Source organism: Oncorhynchus nerka, linkage group LG27 (genome assembly GCF_034236695.1).
Source record: "Oncorhynchus nerka isolate Pitt River linkage group LG27, Oner_Uvic_2.0, whole genome shotgun sequence".
NCBI lineage: Eukaryota > Metazoa > Chordata > Actinopteri > Salmoniformes > Salmonidae > Oncorhynchus > Oncorhynchus nerka.
This window is the reverse complement of record NC_088422.1, coordinates 41,300,431-41,320,034: the sequence shown is the minus strand read 5'-3', so window position 1 is coordinate 41,320,034 and position 19,604 is coordinate 41,300,431. Positions and strand designations below refer to the sequence as shown.

The 19,604-nt window shown below is 40.8% G+C and overlaps 1 protein-coding gene across 1 annotated transcript in view; it reads right to left on the bottom strand.

The window, feature by feature from the left end:
• LOC115111790 (electrogenic sodium bicarbonate cotransporter 4-like) overlaps positions 1-19,604 on the bottom strand; it is a 64,428-nt gene that overhangs the window by 18,565 nt on the left and 26,259 nt on the right. Inside the window, 9 exon segments of the mRNA XM_029638221.2 lie at positions 4,763-4,891; positions 5,070-5,224; positions 5,574-5,661; positions 6,101-6,258; positions 7,667-7,722; positions 10,106-10,186; positions 10,478-10,633; positions 11,167-11,327; positions 11,746-11,875. Coding sequence (XP_029494081.2) covers positions 4,763-4,891; positions 5,070-5,224; positions 5,574-5,661; positions 6,101-6,258; positions 7,667-7,722; positions 10,106-10,186; positions 10,478-10,633; positions 11,167-11,327; positions 11,746-11,875 — 1,114 coding nt within the window.

The window sequence follows — 19,604 nt, the reverse complement described above, 5'->3', positions numbered from 1 at the left end:
AGCTACAAACACTGTGGTCTCCACATAACCTGTCACGGACACAGGCACAGACACAGTCAATCAATCAAATATATTTTATAAAGCCAGTTTATACATCAACAATTGTCACAAAGTGCTTGTCACAGACACAAACACTTTGGTAAGGGTGGTGCACATACTCTGTTTGAAATTCATTATCACCTGTTTTATGCATCATTTTACGCGGACTCACTTCATTTCAGTCTGTCTGTCGTTTCCCAGTGTGACAGGATGGGCCAATTGAACCGATGATGATTTAAAACTATAATATCAGGCCGATGAGGAATGGAGACGAGATTATCTTGGCTACACTCTTGCATTTTGCTATCTAGAACCTAAAGGGGTTATTCGGCTGTACCCATAGGAAAACCCTTTGAAGAACCCTTTTTGGTTCCAGGTACAACCCTTTCGGTTCCAGGTAGAACTATTTTGGGTTCCATGTGGAACCCTTTCCACAAAGGCCTCTACATTTAACCAAAAATGGGTTCTGCCTGGAACCCCCCAAAAAATTATCCTATGGGGACAGCCGAAGAACCTCTTTGGAACCCTTTTTTCTAAGAGTATATTACTGAACGCCTGACCAGGAGGGGTCCAAATCGAGGTGTTATAAAATAAATTGCACCCCCCTCCCCAGCGTCAAAAATATTTTCATATGACCCTCACCTTGTACTGTAAAATAAATTGAACATCCTCCACCTTCATAGAATTAACTCAAAATAATGTTTTACGACCACAAATAACAATAACTGTAGCGACCCTGTGCTTATCAACGTGGATATCTACTTTGCTTTTGTTGCCCAGTCGATGCCACGCAGGGCTATGAGCCAGAAGATTGAGGGTTCGCCGACCACCACAAGAGCTCACTCTCCCTGCATGTTTCATTACTTCATAATCAGAGCCGGTTGCAGACAATGAACAGCTATGGGGAAAATCAGATTTTCAACTTTTTGATGGCATGTTTATAATTATATAAAATATACTGTTTGCAACAAATTTTCCACCAACACAACCAATAACGAAAACATACCGACATGGGTTGCGTTTTCAACACCACAATAAATAGACAAACAGAAAACACATCCCTCCCTACCTTGGAGGCTTAACCAGGATCAAAGGCTTGGCTTGACAATCTCTGAATGTAATTAAACGTTTTGGTGTTTTGTAACAGATGTCTATCTATTTCTGTTCATCAAATTGCAAACTTGTGAACTGATTTAAACCTTCATAAAAGTTTTGAACAGGCTATATTGCAGTAATTAGGCTATCAACAAAGGCAAGTGCCTACCATACCCAACAAATGAGAGACATAGGCTACTTATAACTTATCTTGAACTATATATGGGGCACACAATTAAAAAAGACAGATCTAATGGAATTTAGCCAATTAAAATGTTTAAACAGAATTAAACAACAGGTTTTGCATATTTAAAGAACTGGTTTCAATTCTTATTCTGAACAAAAATATAAACACAACAACATATAAAGTGTTGGTCCCATGTTTCATGTACTGAAATAAAATATCCCAGAAATGTTCCATATGCACAAAAAGCTTATTTCTCTCAAATTTTGTGCACAAATTTGTTTACATCCCTGTTAGTGAGCATTTCTCCTTTGCCAAGATAATCCATCCAGCTGATAGGTGTGGAATATCAAGAAGCTGATTAAACAGCATGATCGCTACACAGGTGCACCTTGTGCTGGGGACAATAAAAGGCCACTCTAAAATGTGCAGTTTTACAACAGATGTCTCAAGTTTTGAGGGAGCATGCAATTGGCATGCTTACTACAGGAATGTCCACCAGAACTGTTGCCACATAATTGAATGATAATTTCTCTACCATAAACCTCCAACGTTGTTTTAGAGAATTTGTCAGTATGTCCAACCGGCCTCACAACCGCAGATCATGTGTAACCACGCCAGCGCAGGACCTCCACATCTGGCTTTTTCACCTGAGGGATCATCTGAGACCAGCCACCCGGACAGCTGATGAATTTGAGGAGTATTTATGTCTATAATAAAGACCTTTTGTGGGGAAAAACTGGCTGGCTCCCAAGTGGGTGGGCCTATGCCCTCCCAGGCCCACCCCTGGCTGCTCCCCTGCCCAGTCATGTGACATCCATAGATTAGGGCCTAATTACTTTATTTCAATTGACTGATTTCCTTATATGAACTGTAACTCAGTAAAATCGTTGAAATTGTTCCATGTTGCGTTTATATTTTTGTTCAGTAAATAGGCTTACAATAATAACAATGACATACAATGATAATAATAAAAAGGATAAAAAAACGAATTATTATAAATAAATGTAAGTTTTAAAATTGAATCCTACCTAAATAAGGAGTTGTACAGTACACTGCATTCTTCTCATCTTAGTCCACTACAATATTAAAACATTATATCCCCCTCTTCACTATAGGCATTCTCTTTCTCTAACTTTGGTTTTACGTCAATGAAAAAGGCCTCCATCTTTGCAATCAACGGTGGCCTAGGCCAAGGCTCCTCTCTTGCGCTCTCTCTCCTCAGAAGCAGGCACATGTGTACGCAAGGCATGAGAGAATGGCGCAGAAGCGCAAATTCGGGGTGTCAGCTATGATAGACAACCTCTCCTGGACAATTTGGCCTGCTACAATGTTATTTATCAGCTTTTTATTTTTTATCAGCCAAATGCCAGCAATTACCAGCGAAGGGAAACCCTGGAGCATTTTCCCATCAGACTTGTGTTTCCGTCAAATTGACTTGTTGCAGATAAAAGTCTGTGTGTAAATACGTAGTGCACATCAAATAAGACCCTCAATATTTATTGAAAGGAGCATCGACCTCATCACTGTGCACTTTCACCACCCTGTGAAGTTCATCATAATTGATGTAATCTGTAGCCTCATAAACCGCATGCTTTCCCATGGTGTAGTGACATTTATCAGACACGTAGGCTACTTTTCTCGCATAAGAAGGTTGGATGGAAACCTGGTTAATGTCGAGCCATTTTGAGGACGCTGGAATTACATTTTGGTTGATTGTGGACATGCCGGACAGGAGACTTTTGAAGTAGCCTACTCGGATTAAAACATTGTGACTGGCTGTGTTTATGCCACATATAAAAAGTCATACATTTTAAAAGTTAAATGATAAATATTTAGGCTCTATTGAAGTGTTAGGTTCTAGGTGTGCGAGGAATAGCCGCTCGGATTGGAGAGGAGGCTGAGCATGTGATAAGCTTTCCTGAATATTTGGGCCTGCTGGGAGTATATGTGGCCACATTATTATAGGACAACTTGGGAGAATGATGATGTGAAACAGACAGCATATTCAGTATCAGAAGTAAAAATACAGCCAGACTGGCCTGCTACTGTGTCTTTCTAGACCTTCTAAACTATTGAGTGGACCCACAACTGGTCTGTTATTCAAATTCCATTTTCACTTCAGCCGAGAGTAGGCTATAGAATGTTGTACTCACTTTTAAACAATAATGCAATTATTTATTGCATTGTGATGTTGTAGGCTAGTCTAGGTAGAATCATTGTATTGTCCCTAAACAAGATCAACAGGGGAGATGTTTTTAGCTGTGTGTCTCATGTCTTCACTGTTCTTTCATGCGCAATGATGCACCTGGCCTCTGCACTGCCTATCAGCTATTGTAATGCGACGCTACTGGCGGCAGAGAAGTCAGGCGCAGGAGAGCGGAAACGGATTCACAACGGTTGTGTTTAATAACCATAAACCACCGTCAACAGAATAATAAAATAGATGGGTCAAACAAAACCCAGTACATACCAGCATACCGTGCACAAGCACTACAACAAACAATTACGGACAAGGACATGGGGGGGAAACAGAGGGTTAAATACACAACATGTACTTGATGAAATTGGAACCAGGTGTGATGGAAGACAGGACAAAACCCATGGAAAATTAAAAGTGGATCGGCGATGGCTAGAAGGTCGGTGACGTCGACCGCCGAACGCCGCCCGAACAAGGAGAGGGACCAACTTCGGCGGAAGTCGTGACAGCTATTCCTATTTGCTCCTGTCGATTCATATAAAAAATTGATGCAGACTTGAATGTTTTTATGTGTGTTATGATTGCTCGTTGGCCTATTTCAGATCTGGACAATTATCCACCTACCACTATTGTCACTATGAATGGTGGATAGAGGGATAGAGGGCAGGATAGACCATTAGACTGTTAGAATATACTGACCTGTGGTATAGTAAAAATTTGCACACGGAAAAGCACAATGCATATGGGAAGTACCAAAACACCTTCCTTTCTATTGGGGAGGCGCATGCAAGCGGATGAGGAAATGTGTCTATGATGGAATAAATTATATAGGAGCAAATGTAAACCAGGGAAGAACACACTACCCTCCCCTGTGCCCAATAAAAAAAAATACACAACCCTCTCCAAAGCAACAAAAAAAAAAAAGTTTGACAACCCTCCCCTATTTTGGACCCCCCCTCCTCAGTAAATTGTGATCTGTCCCTAATCCATCCACTGGGTGAATGTTCCCAATGTGAATTAACAAGAGACAGGAAGTTTTCAAGCACATTTAGATGTCCAAATGTCTCTTTAAAGGCCAACTCTAGTACCAGTTCCACTCAAGTACTCTACCTCATATCTCAATTCACTCAGTGGCATTTCTCGATATCCCAGTTCAGACCCAGTTCCCTTCATGTTATCATTCTTCCTAGTCTCCTAACGTACATGTAAAAGATGTCAATCCCAGTCCTCAACCAGTAGCCTACCTCCCTGTGTGTGCCAGCTCCTCTCCCAGTTCGTGAGCCACTGGCATCTCCTCATCCTCAGCGTGGCCTCCACTTCCTCCCGCCGTACCGTTCGGCTGACCCAGCTCATTCAGAGAGTGCACTGACTTCCTGTAAACAGAGGGAATACACACAGGAAGTGAGGGAAGGGAAGTGTTGATGACAGAAATACTGAGAAGGACCTCATATCTGGGTCTTAGAGGTGACTTTTTTTAAATGTGGGGAAATGATTAGGTAATGGAACTAACATAGATTAAACTAGATTATAAAACCTAAATATGACTCCAACCTCTTGTCAGCCGTGGGCACCTTCTTAGGTGGCTCGATACGGATTTTGGGGTCCCACTCGCCGGGCGGCAGCACAATCACCTCATCCAAGAACTCATCTATACCTGCAATCAGATCTTCTCGATCTCTAGCCTTGTACGCCACATCACTAAAGAGCTGTGGGAGGGGGGTGAGAGAGAAAGATAAATTATTACTATTATTACTATTAGTAATGGGATACAAACCCTGGGAACTGTTCCTAATTTATGACCATGGTGGGACTCTGTTTAAAACACCTGTATTTTATGGTGAAATAACAGGCTGTTGCCTGTCTGACATTCAATGTTTTTTCCCCATGATGGTGACAGGAGAGGCTGACCGTTACCAACAGCAAGCCATGGTGGCCTCATTATCAGTATGTGAAGTCCACACATTTTTGGCTGACTCAAGTTGCCAGACAATCAAGCCTGTATTTCCATGTCATCTGTATTCAAGAAAAAAAAAGGAAGCAATGACAGACACTTACGTCATCCACCATTAGAGTAGCTATGGCTCGACCGATCTGATTATAGGACTTGGCTTTTCCTGTGGGCCCCAACAGAATAAACAGGAATCTGTGGTAGTGTGGGGAAAAAAGGTACCTCAACAACGGCTCACAAAATGGCAAAATATGTGCTCGCTTGGGCATAAGAAGAGACGCAAAGGAGAAAGTAAGGCAGCAACTATTTACAGTATGTGTAAAGTATGTTAGACCACAGACCACATTTTGTACATTTTTGTCATTTAGCAGAAACTTATCCAGTGCGACTTACAGTCAGTGCATTCAACCAAGGTTAGATTAGGTAGTGTGGATAAAATAGACACCTCAAAAATGGTTTAGGGCTCACAAAATACATTTGCATGGGTATAAGAACAAATACGGAGAAAAAGACGAGAGACAGACAAGAAGAGAGAGCGAGCGAGAGAAACACACAGATAGACAGACAGAGAGGAGTAAAGGGTAATATGAATAGACATGGTAATGTGTCAGACAGGCAGGCAGAGAGCCATTACCTGGTGGGCACAGGAACCTCTGTAAGTCCTCCCAGAGTGGTGGCCTGTGCCAGGCGGACAAAGGCTACAAAGGGTTTATCCAGGAAGTCCACCTCACCCACTAGCACATTTGATGCCTCAGCATCTCTAGGGATCTTTTTCATGAACTTATTCCTTAGCTATGGAGGGAGGGGGGAGGGAGGGAGTCAAAAATAGTTGATACATCATGGCATATACTGTATGGTATGGACACTGGATTTCTTGTCAGCATAACTGACAAAACACATTTGAGGTGAAATTGCATCATATCTTCAAGTTCAAGTCCTAGTTTTTTTATATACCCAGATAAATATCACTATATGACACTAATGAATTATTCAAATATGACAGTGAAACCATACATTATGTGCATATAATAGATTTATCCTTCTTGACATTGTCATTGTGCTCTAACAATGCCTTTAGGCTTCTATCTATCCACTCCATGATCTGTTTGAAAAACATAATTACATTTCACCTCACAACTCTTCTGGCAGCATATGTTTTTGCTGGATAACAAAATTGGTCTCTGAGCGTCAATTCTAATTAATGTAGCCTGGGACTTGAATGTGTGAAGGAAACGTGGCCAATGGTATCACTAGCACACTGGTACATGATTTACTGCATGTATGTATGCCCCTACGTGTAGTATAAACCACTCAACCATAGACTAAACAGTGAGGGTAGTTTAAAAACATTGGGATAGCCTGGAAGCCAGTCTGTTTTTGCGTTACGCTAGCCAAATAGATGCAGAAACAGTCAAGTACCCAGAGATGTATTAATTTGCATATCTACTGAGTTAAACTCGACGTATTTGTCCAGAACATTATCTCAAGACAATTATTTGGGCATAAATATTGTCAGAGGCATCCGTTTTAACCCAATGCTTAGCACAACATGCCTGACCCATCCTCCATCATTCACAGCATAATAACCCTGCTAACAATGGAATTAAAGAGAGACCGTCTGTCTCACTGGATTTAAATTCTCCTTTTAAATCACCCTAAGAAAAGACTGAATTGTGAAGCAGCCTGCTCCCAACTGCTCTGTGACACCAACACTTAAAACGAACCCAATCAAATATTTTATGAGAATTACAACAATGCTGACTCTCATCGGGTTCCCATGGCAACAATGAAATAAAACTGCAATACAAATCCTCTGCAGCATACAGCTGCTTGCCACACTTAATTAAAATGTACATGTAAAATTCAGCACATTTACTGGTTAAATGGATATTGAAAATTTGGCACAAACACATACTGTATGTATACACAAACTCAACACGTTTTGCCATTGCAAAAGAAGGAATATGAATTCCTACAAACACTCTGGTTGCAATTCAATCAAACATCGTTGCGGAAAACTAATATAATTTCTGCACAGAGGAAGTGCACATTTTAAGTAATGTAACTACCCTAAATTAACTTAAATTATAAGACCTAAATTATTTTATGACAATAATTCTGTAAAACCTGCAGTTTCGCTCTGCAAGGATGTTTGAATGAATTGAGCCTGCTGAGTTGTAATGTTGCATTAGTGGGTCACCTGGTCTGTGCTCAGAGTGTCTGCAATGTCATTCATACTCCTACTATGGGCATGACCTGTAAAGCAACACAGTACATATGAACAATTGATCATATCAATGTTGAGGATATGGAGAGTGTTCTATGTATCAAAGACACGTGCAAATCAACTGAGTTTTTCTTCTTCAAATGAAATGAATTCATGACCTGAAGAGGATTACAAATTATCACTTCTCCTCTGGATTTTTTTTAACAAGCAGGTGCTGCTGAGTATTGCTGGGGAGGAGGCCAGGAGGGGTCAATGTCCCCCTTTGGACTCCGAGGTTTTTTAATTTTTTAACACCTGTAACTGCAATTTCCTGTAATCTAGAGCAAAAGATGGCCTTATATGATAACAAATCAAATTAAAATACAGTACCAGTCAAAAGTGTGGACACGCCTACTCATTCAAGGGTTTTTGTTTATTTGTACTATTTTCTACATTTTAGAATAATAGCGAAGACATCAAAACTATGAAATAACACATATGGAATCATGTTGTCACCAAAAAAGTGTTAAACAAATCAAAATATATGTAATATTTTAGATTCTTCAAAGTAGCCACCCTTTGCCTTGACGGCAGCTTTGCACACTCTTGGCATTCTCTCAACCAGCTTCACCTGGAATGCTTTTCCAACAGTCTTGAAGGAGTTCCCACATATGCTGAGCACTTTTTGGCTGCATTTCCTTCACTCTGCGGCCCAACTCATCCCAAACCATCTCAACTGGGTTTAGGTTGGGTGATTGCGGAGGCCAGGTGATCGATCTGATGCAGCACTCCATCACTCTCCTTCTTGGTCAAAATGTCCTTACACAGCCTGGAGGTGTGTTTTGGGTCATTGTCCTGTTGAAAAACAAATGATAATCCCACTAAGCGCAAACCAGATGGGATGAAGTATTGCTGCAGAATGCTGTGGTAGCCATGCTGTTTAAGTGTGCCTTGAATTCTAAATAAATCACTGACTATGTCACCAGCAAAGCACCCCCACACCATCACACCTCCTCCTCCATGCTTCACAGTGGAAATCACACATGCGGAGATCATCCATTCTACTCCGCATCTCACAAAGACACAGAGGTTGGAACCAAAAATCTCAAATTTGGACTCATAAGATCAAAGGACAGATTTCCACCGATCTAATGTCCATTGCTCGTGTTTCTTGGCCCAAGCAAGTTTATTCTTCTTATTGGTGTCCTTTAGTAATGGTTTCTTTGCAGCAATTCGACCATGAAGGCCTGATTCACACAGTCTTCTCTGAACAGTTGATGTTGAGATATGTCTGTTACTTGAACTCTGTGAAGCATTTATTTGGACTGCAATCTGAGGTGCAGCAGAGGTAACTCTGGGTCTTCCTTTCCTGTGGTGGTCCTCATGAGAGCCAGTTTTATCATAGCGCTTGATGTTTTTTGCGACTGCACTAGAGGAAACTTTCAAAGTTCTTCTTGTCTTAAAGTAATGATTGACTGTCGTTTTACTTTGCTTATTTAAGCTGTTCTTGCCATAATATGGACTTGGTCTTTACCAAATAGGGTAAAGACCAATCTATTTGTGTGTTGTTGTGTTGTGACCTACCTTGTCACAAAACAACTGATTGGCTCAAACAGATTAAGGAAAGAAATTCCACAAATGAACTTTTAACAAGGGACACCTGTTAATTGAAACGCATTCCAGGTGAAGCTGGTTAAGAGAATGCCAAGAGTGTGCCAAGCTGTCATCAAGGCAAAGGGTGGCTACCTTGAAGAATATAAAATATAACATATATTTTGATTTGTTTCACACTTTCTTGGTTACTACATGATTCTGTGTTATTTCATAGTTTTGATGTCTTCACTATTATTCTACAATGTAGAAAATAGTAAAAAATAAAGAAAACCCTTAGAATGAGTAGGTGTGTCCAAACTTTTGACTGGTACTGTATATTTTTTACGCCTCTCGTACATTCTTTAGGGAGAACCCTGTAGTATTTTATATCGCTTCAAACACATCTAAAAAGAGAGCGGCAAATAATTTGATATTAAAAGCTGCAATATGTCACTTTTTGGGTGACCCGACCAAATTCACATAGAAATGTATGTTCTAGATCTGTTAATCTCATTGAAAGCAAGTTTCTATATGCTATATGCTTCCCGTTCTTAAGTTTTGTTTTTGCGTCTTTTACTTTTGGTTTTGTACACCAGCTTCAAACAGGTGAAAATACTATATTTTCAGTTATGGAAAATATATTTCATAGGGTTTAGATGGAACAATGATTCTCTACACTATCCTTGCTTGTTTTGTAATATAAACTGAAATTAAGCAAACTATTAGAATTTTAGCAGAGTGCATCTTTAAGAGCGATACAAGAAGTCACAGGAAGAGAGCGTGATAGAAAGAGAAAAAGAAACAGACAGGCTCTAGAAAGATGATGAGAGAGAGACTCACGCAGACGACCATAGCCTCCTGATTTCATGCGTAGGTCCTCTGTGGAGCGGTTGAATGCGGCCGCTGCCCCTGGACTACGAGCTGAGGAGGAAATTCAAGTAAGGAAGACAGGAGACTGTTTAAGAAGATAGACTATAATTTATCCTTGGGGATAAAGTTTATTTAATTCAACTGAATAAAACTGAGAGGACTGCATACATTTTTTGTGGTTGATAATTTGCAATTAAAGAAAGTGTAAGAAAGCCTGTGCAGTGGGTATAATATATATATTTATGTGTATACGTAGGCTACAAATTTAAACTTTCGGCAGTACTATAATGTGTATAGGGATACCGATGGCCATTCTTGACCATAGAGCAGAGGGACACTCACGGGCACCACCACCGCTGGCCTTGCCCATGTCAGCCAGAGAGCGGTGGATGGGCTTTTTGGTCTGGTGCCTGTGCTTCCTCAGGAGGACAAAGCTGATCTTCTCTCTCAGGTCAGGAGACAACATGCCCTCGTCTATCTGCCGCTCAATGATTTCATCTGCAGGAGAACGTTGTCTTAGTACTGTTTGTAGTATCACTCACAACCAACAGTTAATTTCCTTGTTGGTACCATAATGCCTTTCCTGTCAACTACTGGATGCTGCTAGCCTCACTGAAATACACTGCACACACTAGGCTAACTGTTCTTAGAAGGGGAAAAACTCTCCTTGTCATTTGTGACAGAGACTTGAAATTGTTAACAGTACTATCTCTAAACATTAGGTAAGAATCACACAACACTTATTTGGCATGTGTAACAGTATAGACTTTACGTCCGTCCCCTCGCCCCGACCTGGGCGCGACCCAGGGACGCTCTGCACACATCAACAGTCACCCTCGAAGCATCGTTACCCATCGCTCCATAAAAGCCGCGGCCCTTGCAGAGCAAGGGGAACCACTACTTCAAGGTCTCAGAGCAAGTGACGTCACTGACTGAAACGCTATTAGCGCGCACCACCGCTAACTAGCTAGCCATTTCACATCGGCTACACATGCATTAGTGCTCTGTAAAGGGGAATTTGTGATGCTCACCAACTATCTGAGGCAGTGAGTATCCCTCCAGATCCAGCACCACAGTGCCGGTCTGTAGACAGGTCCTGAGCTCAAACAGACTGTGCAGGGACAGGGTGGACACATGGGGCTTGCTCCACCTCTCCCCTCCGTCCTCTACCTTCTCCTCAAACTTCACCCACCTGGACCCCAGGTCAGAAAGAGGGCATGAGTTGGAAGGGACAAATCACTCACGTCAAAACTGGTATGATGTAAACACTGACTGCTTGTCTTGGGAATGACACATGCTAACAATCAGACATTCATAATAAACATGAAATGCATGACAAAATTGGTGGGTTCTGGAATGTCGATGCTAAAGGAATGGGATAATTTGTTCTATGAAATGTACTTTTGGAATCACCATACGCACGTTAAAATATAAATGAGTCTACAATACAGGTGACTCAGAAGTTCATAGCTATAACTATAACATAGACCGTCAACTTCTTGGCACGATCTTGACAGACTTGATATTGGCTGTCACGGCTGGCTTTTGGCGTGCGTTTCTATTATGCTTCTGTATGTCTGTGTGTGTGTAATCTATGGTTCAGAAGTCACCTAGCAGACTCTTTCCACTCCAGCTCGTCCCCGTCCTGCTGCAGCGTGTCCATCTCAGTGAAGAGGGTGGGGTTGGGCATGTCATCATCCTCTCCCAGGATATAGCGGAGACGCTCCGCTGCAGGGGACACTGGGACAAACACACACACACACGTCAGACATCACTGCTTGACAGACTCATATTTACTCTGGAGAATTTTGGACTTTTATGGCTCTGAAATATAAACATGCTAAATCTCTTCCCTGTGAAGCCACTTATTAAGCGGGGAGTTTCAAGCAGTGGTGCAACAACAGATGGTGATGATTACGTTTCCTCATATTTAAAAGGTCAAGTTGAATATTTGAATTTTTTACTGGGTTGTTATAATTCCTCACAGACAGGGATGAAGGGGTGGTAAACTGAAAAATGAAGCTGATCAATTGGACCGGCAAGTTTAAAAACGTGTCGTTCTGTCTTACCCTTCACTTCAATGGCAGTGATCTGATCTTGAGCGTGACAGCATTTCTATCAATCCTACAGGAACATCTGTGACCAGAGGGCTTGATCTCTACCACGAGGTGTCAATGCTCGGGCTAACTCAGTAACCTGACAAACAGTGCCTTCAGAAAGTATTCAAATACCATTTACATATTCCACATTTTGTTGTGTTACAGCCTGAATTAAAAATGGATTACATTGATTTAAATCCCTCACTCATCTACACACATTACCCCATAAAGAAATGTTAGCACATTTATTGAAGATGAAATACAGAAATATCTCATTTACGTGAGTGTTAGAACCGTTTCGATGTTAGCAACTTATTTGGGTTGATTGATTTATGAAAGATATAGAAATCTATTGAGAATGCTTATTATTGTAGAGGAATGTATGTAAACTGTTCATTATGTTAAATACAGTATGTATATTAGAAGCCTTTTATGGATGCTATTGTGACACCAGGTGGACACCTATGGTTGACCTGTAAGAATAGAGAATGAGGGGTTATGGGTAAAAATGGTGTCAGTAACTCATTAGAACAGGTGATGGCGCTTGATGGAAGACACCTAGTAGAGCTATAGTTTTCTACTTATGTAGTCGCTAAGGTTCCAGATGATAAAATGCCACATCTATGGAAACCCATAAGGAACCAAACCTGTATTTAGGTGTTTATAGAAGTGGCCATTTAGAATAATGAACCCTAGCCACTACATGTCAATACATTTGGCAGCAATTATAGCTGTGAGTCTTTCTGGGTAAATCTCTATGAGCTTTGCACACCTGGATTGTACAATATTTGCACAATATTCTTTAACAATTCTTCAAGATCTGTGAAGTTGGTTGTTGATCATTGCTAGACAGGCATTTTCAAGTCTTGCCATAGATTTTCAAGCCAATTTATGTCAAAACTGTAACTAGGCCACATAAGAATAGGGCTGTTGCATTGACAGTATTACCATCACACCGGGAGTCATGACCGCAGTAAAATTCCACGCAAGTTAAGGTAATCTCTTATGCACTCAGGACATGCATTGATAGTACCCTAACCACCATCGGGTTGTTAGTGGCCTGGTACTCAGTGCTCTATTGTCCCTCTAACCACTCTGACATCAAAGCAAAAGTATCATGCTTTAAAAACTCACCTCACTGTGATGATCAATTTGAAGAAAGTTCGAAAGCAGTTTGCAACTGAGTGAAAAACATGGTGGTTGCGGATGTTGTTTCAAAGTCTAACACAACAAAACGAAATGGACAGCGCTTTCTAAGGTGATGATTAATTAAATACACCTCATGCATAGCCTATTGGAGCTTATGCATATGCATAGACTTGTGAGCCCAAGCACGAAAGAAAAACATTAATTCAAATGATTATTGTGATGCTGTTACACAATACATAACCTACAACATATTACGCATATCAGAAAAGCACACAACAAAACTGCTTTAAGATGTCTTTGCTACAAACTTGGTCTATCCTTTACTCCAAAAGTAAACAAATGTGAGTATTCGCCTTGAGTGTGGACTGTATTATTATTCACATTGGATGGATTGGTTACCTTACGCTACACTCCAACATTTCTATCCAAGAGTCTGAGAGAGAACAGCCAGCCCTAGGGGATACTGTTAGTTCATTGATTGTGTAGGGCGGTTTACAATTAGAAATGATAGTGAATTTGATTTTGAATAGCCTACTAGGGAAATTAGTATATTTTCATAATTAATGGACAGACACCTTTAGCCACAGAATATCTCACCATCGCGCGTTTCCATCTTCTCCTCTCTCTCCTTTACAGTATTCCTTCGTTCACCTTTATTCCTTCCACGAGCACGCAGACGGGCAGTCAATAGTGACATTTTTTCATTGCGAAAACATGCTATTATCGATGTTCCCGAACAGATTTAACTTGGTTTCCCAAATTAATAGAAAAACGGACCTGCGGCCTCCATTTGATGTTGGAGTGCATTCAGATGACATATTACCAAAGACAAGATTAAATTCAGAATAGCCTGATGGGTGAAAATATGATCACTTGATGAGAAAACATCTGTGCAGCCTGAGGGCAAGGAACAAAGCACAAGCTTTTTTTTCTGACTTTCTCAAATTATCAATAGCCCATAGTAGCATCATTCAGACCATATATGTTTTGTTTTTCACAACTAACGTTGCCAAATAACTCTAAATATATAGTGCATTTGGAAACGATCTACACACAATACCCCATAATAACAGAGCAAAAAATGGTTTATAGGCACTTTTGCAACTGTATAAAAAAACGGAAATGTCACATTTACATAAGTACTTTCTTGATGCATGTTTGGCAGCGATTACAGCCTCGATGACAGCCTCGAGTTTTCTTGGGTATGAAGCTACAAGCTTGGCAAACCTGTATTTTGAGAGTTTCTCCCATTTTCTCTGCAAATCCTCTCAAGCTCTGTAAGGTTGAAAAGGGAGCTTCACTGGACAGGTATTTTCAGGTCTCTCCAGAGATTTTCGATCGGGTTCAAGTCCAGGCTCTGGCTGGGTCACTCAAGGACATTCAGAGACGTGTCCCGATTCCACTCCTGCGTTGTCTTGACTGTGGGCTTAAGGTTGTTGTCCTGTTGGAAGGTTGACCTTCACACCAGTCTGGGGTTTTGAGAGCTCTGGAGCAGGTTTTCATCAAGGATCTCTCTGTACTTTGCTCCGTTCATCTTTTCCTCAATCCTGACTAGTCTCCCAGTCCCTGCTGCTGAAAAACATAAAATCCAAATCAAATCAAATTGTATTGGTCACATACACATGCTTAGCAGATGTTATTGCGAGTGTAGCGAAATGCTTATACTTCTAGTTCCGACAGTGCAGCAATATCTAACAAGTAATATCTAACAATTCCAAAACAGATACCTAATACACATATCTAAGTAAAGGAATTGATTAAGAATATATAAATATAAATATATGGATGAGCAATGACAGACCGGCATAGGCTAAGATGAAATAGATAGAATACGGTATAACCTCCTGCGCCGCCTCGCTTCGCGTTTCTAGGAAACTATGCAGTATTTTGTTTTTCTATGTGTTATTTCTTACATTGTTACCCCAGGAAATCTTAAGTTTTATTACATACAGTTGGGAGGAACTATTGGATATAAGAGCAACGTCAACTCACCAACATTAAGACCAGGAATACGACTTTCCCGAAGTGGATCCTCTGTTTGGTCTACCACCCAGGACAATGGATCAGATCCCAGCCAAAGACCCAAAACAAAGGCGACGCAGAAGGGGCAGACGGAGCGGTCTTCTGATCAGGCACCGTAGACGGGCACATTGCGCACCGATCCCGAACATACTACTCGCCAATGTCCAGTCTCTTGACAACAAGGTAGACGAAATCCGAGCAAGGGTTGCCTTCCAGAGAGACATCAGAGATGGTAACGTTCTTTGTTTCACGGAAACATGGCTCACTCGTGATACGTTATCAGAGTCGGTACAGCCACCTGGTTTCTTCACGCATCGCGCCGACAGAAACAAACATCTCTCTGGTAAGAAGAAGGGCGGGTGTGTATGCCTTATGATTAACGAGACGTGGTGTGATCATAACAACATACAGGAACTCAAGTCCTTTTGTTCACCTGACCTAGAATTCCTTACAATCAAATGCCGACCGCATTATCTACCAAGAGAATTCTCTTCGATCATAATCACAGTCGTGTATATCCCCCCCCCCCCCCCCCAAGCCGACACATCGACAGCCCTGAAAGAAGTTCATTTGGCTCTATGTAAGAGTTTAAGAGGTTCTTAGTCACCTCACTGACCAAGGTCCTTCTCCCCTGATTGCTCAGTTTGGCTGAGGGACCAGCTCTAGGAAGAGTCTTGGTGGTTCCAAACTTCTTCCATTTAAGAATGATGGAGGCCACTGTGTTCTTGGGGACCTTCAATGCTGCAGACATTTTTGGTACCCTTCCCCAGATCTGTGCCTGTACACAATCCTGTCTCTGAGCTCTACGGACAATTCCTTCGACCTCATGGCTTGGTTTTTGCTCTGACATGCACTGTTAACTGTGGAACCTTATAGACAGGTGTGGGCCTTTCCAAATCATGCCCAATCAATTGAATTTCCAATTCAGTTGTAGAAACATCTCAAGGATGATCAATGGAAAAAGGCTGCAGCTGAACTTAATTTCGTCTGAATACTTATGTAAATACGGTTTTTCTGTTTAAAAAAAAAATAATTATACATTTGCAAACATTTCTAAAAACCTGTTTCCGCTTTGTCATTATGGGGTATTGTGTGTTGATTGATGAGGAACATTTTATTCTTCTTCCTATAAAATCATATAATATAAAATAATGGCATTGGACTTATAAGCATATACAATGGCTTGCAAAAGTATCCACGCCCTTGGCATTTTTACTATTTTGTTGCATTACAATCTGGAATTAAAATGGATTTTTTGCGGGTTTGTATGATTTGATTTACACAACATGCCTACCACTTTGAAGATACAAAACAATTTTTGGGGTGAAACAAACAAGAAATAAGACAAAAAAACTGAAAACTTGATTGCATAACTATTCACCCCCAAAGTCAATACTTTGTAGAGCCACCTTTTGCAGCAATTACAGCTGCAAGTCTCTTAGGGTATGTCTCTATAAGCTTGGCACATCTAGCCACTGGGATTTTTGCCCATTCTTCAAGGCAAAACTGCTCCAGCTCCTTCAAGTCGGATGGATTCCGCGGGTGTACAGCAATCTTTACATCATACCACAGATTCTCAATCGGATTGAGGTCTGGGCTTTGACAAGGCCATTCCAAGGCATTTAAATGTTTCCCCTTAAACCATTCAAGTGTTGCTTTAGCAGTATGCTTATGGTAATTGACCTGCTGGAAGGTGAACCTTCGTCCCAGTCTCAAATCTCTTGAAGAATGAAACAGGTTTCCCTCAAGAATTTCCCTGTATTTAGCACCATCCATCATTCCTTCAATTCTGACCCAGTCCCTGCCGATGAAAAACATCCCCACAGCATGATGCTGCCACATGCTTCACTGTGGGAATGATGTTCTCAGGGTGATGAGAGGTGTTGGGTTTGCGCCAGACATAATGTTTTCCTTGATGGCCAATAAGCTCAATTTTAGTCTCATCTAACCAGAGTACCTTCTTCCATATGTTTGGGGAGTCTCCCGCATGCCGTTTGTCGAACACCAAATGTGCTTGCTTATTTTTTTCATTAAGCAATGACTTTTTTCTGGCCACTCTTCCGTAAAGCCAAACTCTGTGGAGTTTACGGCTTAAAGTGGTCCTATGGACAGATACTCCAATTTCAGCTGTGGAGCTTTGCAGCTCCTTCAGCATTATCTTTGGTTTCTTTGTTGCTTCTCTGATTAATGCCCTCCTTGTTTGGTCCATGCGTTTTGGTGGGGGGGCCTCTCTTGGCAGGTTTGTTTTGGTGCCAGATTCTTTCCATTTTTTATTAATGTATTTAATGGTGCTCCGTGGGATTTTCAAAGTTTCAGATATTTTTTATAACCCAACCCTGATCTGTACTTCTCCACAACTCTGTCCCTGACCTGTTTGGAGAGATCATTGGTCTTCATGGTGTCGCTTGCTTGGTGGTGCCCCTTGCTTAGTAGTGTTGCAGACTCTGGGGCCTTTCAGAACAGGAACCGAACAGATCTACTGAGATCATGTGACAGATCATGTGACACTTAGATTGCACACAGGTGGACTTTATTTAACTAATTATGTGACTACTGAAGGTAATTGGTTGCACCAGATCTTATTTAGGGGCTTCATAGCAAAGGGGGTGAATACATATGCACCCTCCACTTTTCCGTTGTTTATTTTTTAGAATTTTTTGAAACAAGTTTTTTATTTTCATTTCACTTCACCAATTTGGAATATTTTGTATATGTCCATTACATGAATTCCAAATAAAAAATACATTTTAATTCCAGGTTGTAATGCAAAAAAAAAGGAAAAATGCCAAGGGGGGTGAATACTTTTGCAAGGCACTGTATTGTCAGCTAAATGAACAAGTCTACAGCCTATGGCATAGCACATAGCCAGATAACATACAATAGGCCAACTCATATTCTGTTCTTCTGAAATATATTTTCTTCATATAATAATATTTCTTTAGACCTGACTAAAATTAATGATGGATTTATTGAGATAAATTAATTTATTGGACTTTTTTAAATGTAGATATTCCAAAGGCGCACATTAGCAGCTTGTCTGCATGGAGGCCTGGAGATGCTAAACTTGTTTATGTTAACTAACGATCAATTACCGTGAGACTGGCAGACTTTTGCATGACAGCTGACAAAATTTCATGACCCCCTACAACCCTACTCAGGAACATTCAATGTCGTCTTGGTAAGCAACTCCAGTGTATATTTGGCTTTCTGTTTTAGGTTATTGTCCTGTTGAAAGGTGAATTTGTCTCACAGTGTCTGTTGGAAAAAAGACTGAACCAGGTTTTCCTCTAGGATTTAACTTGTACTTAGCTCTATTCCCTTCCTATTTATCCCCAAAAAACTCCCTAGTCCTTGCCGATGACAAACATACCCACAACATGATGCAGCCACCAGCATGCTTGAAAATATTAAGAGTGGTACTCAGTGATGTGTTGTAACACTTTGTATTCAGGACATAAAGTTCATTTCTTTGCCACATTTTTTGCATTTTACTTTAATGCATTATTGCAAACAGGATGCATGTTTTTGAATATTTTTTATTCTGCACAGGCTTCCTTTTTTTCATTCTGTCATTTAGGTTAGAACGCGCTGCAAGTCCTGCCTCTCCCATCTCCTCATTGGTTATACCCACGTGGGCAATTGAAAGATGAACTGAAGTCGGTTATGGTAATACACCTTATTATGAAAGTTAGTTGCCAATTGCCATATAAAGTCCAAAGCAGAAGAAGACTGGAAGGAGGAAAGATGACTAGAAACGATTTGGTTGACTATTTTATGTGTGGATTAATTATCGGAGTAGAAGACCTTGTACATTTCAGGTAAAATAACAACTCAATGTGTATTTTCCAGGTCAAATTAGCTAGCAACAGCAAGCTAGATAAATTGCCATAAATGTTTCATGCTTTTCGACCTGTCTCCAATAAATATAATTGGTTCAGAGTTTGTTTTGATATTTTAACCTGCGTGTCGTGATCACGTTTGGTTTGGGTGGACAAAATCAATTTGTGCACGATACCGCACACACACACACGCACATCCGGTTTGGGCATGGTGTAACTTCAATGTTGATGATCTATCCTCAGTTTTCTCCTAGCACAGCCACCAAACTCTGTAACTGTTTTAAAATCACCATTGGCCTCATGGTGAAATCCCTGATCAGTTTCCTTCCTCTCTGGCAAATGAGTTAGGAGGGGATGCCT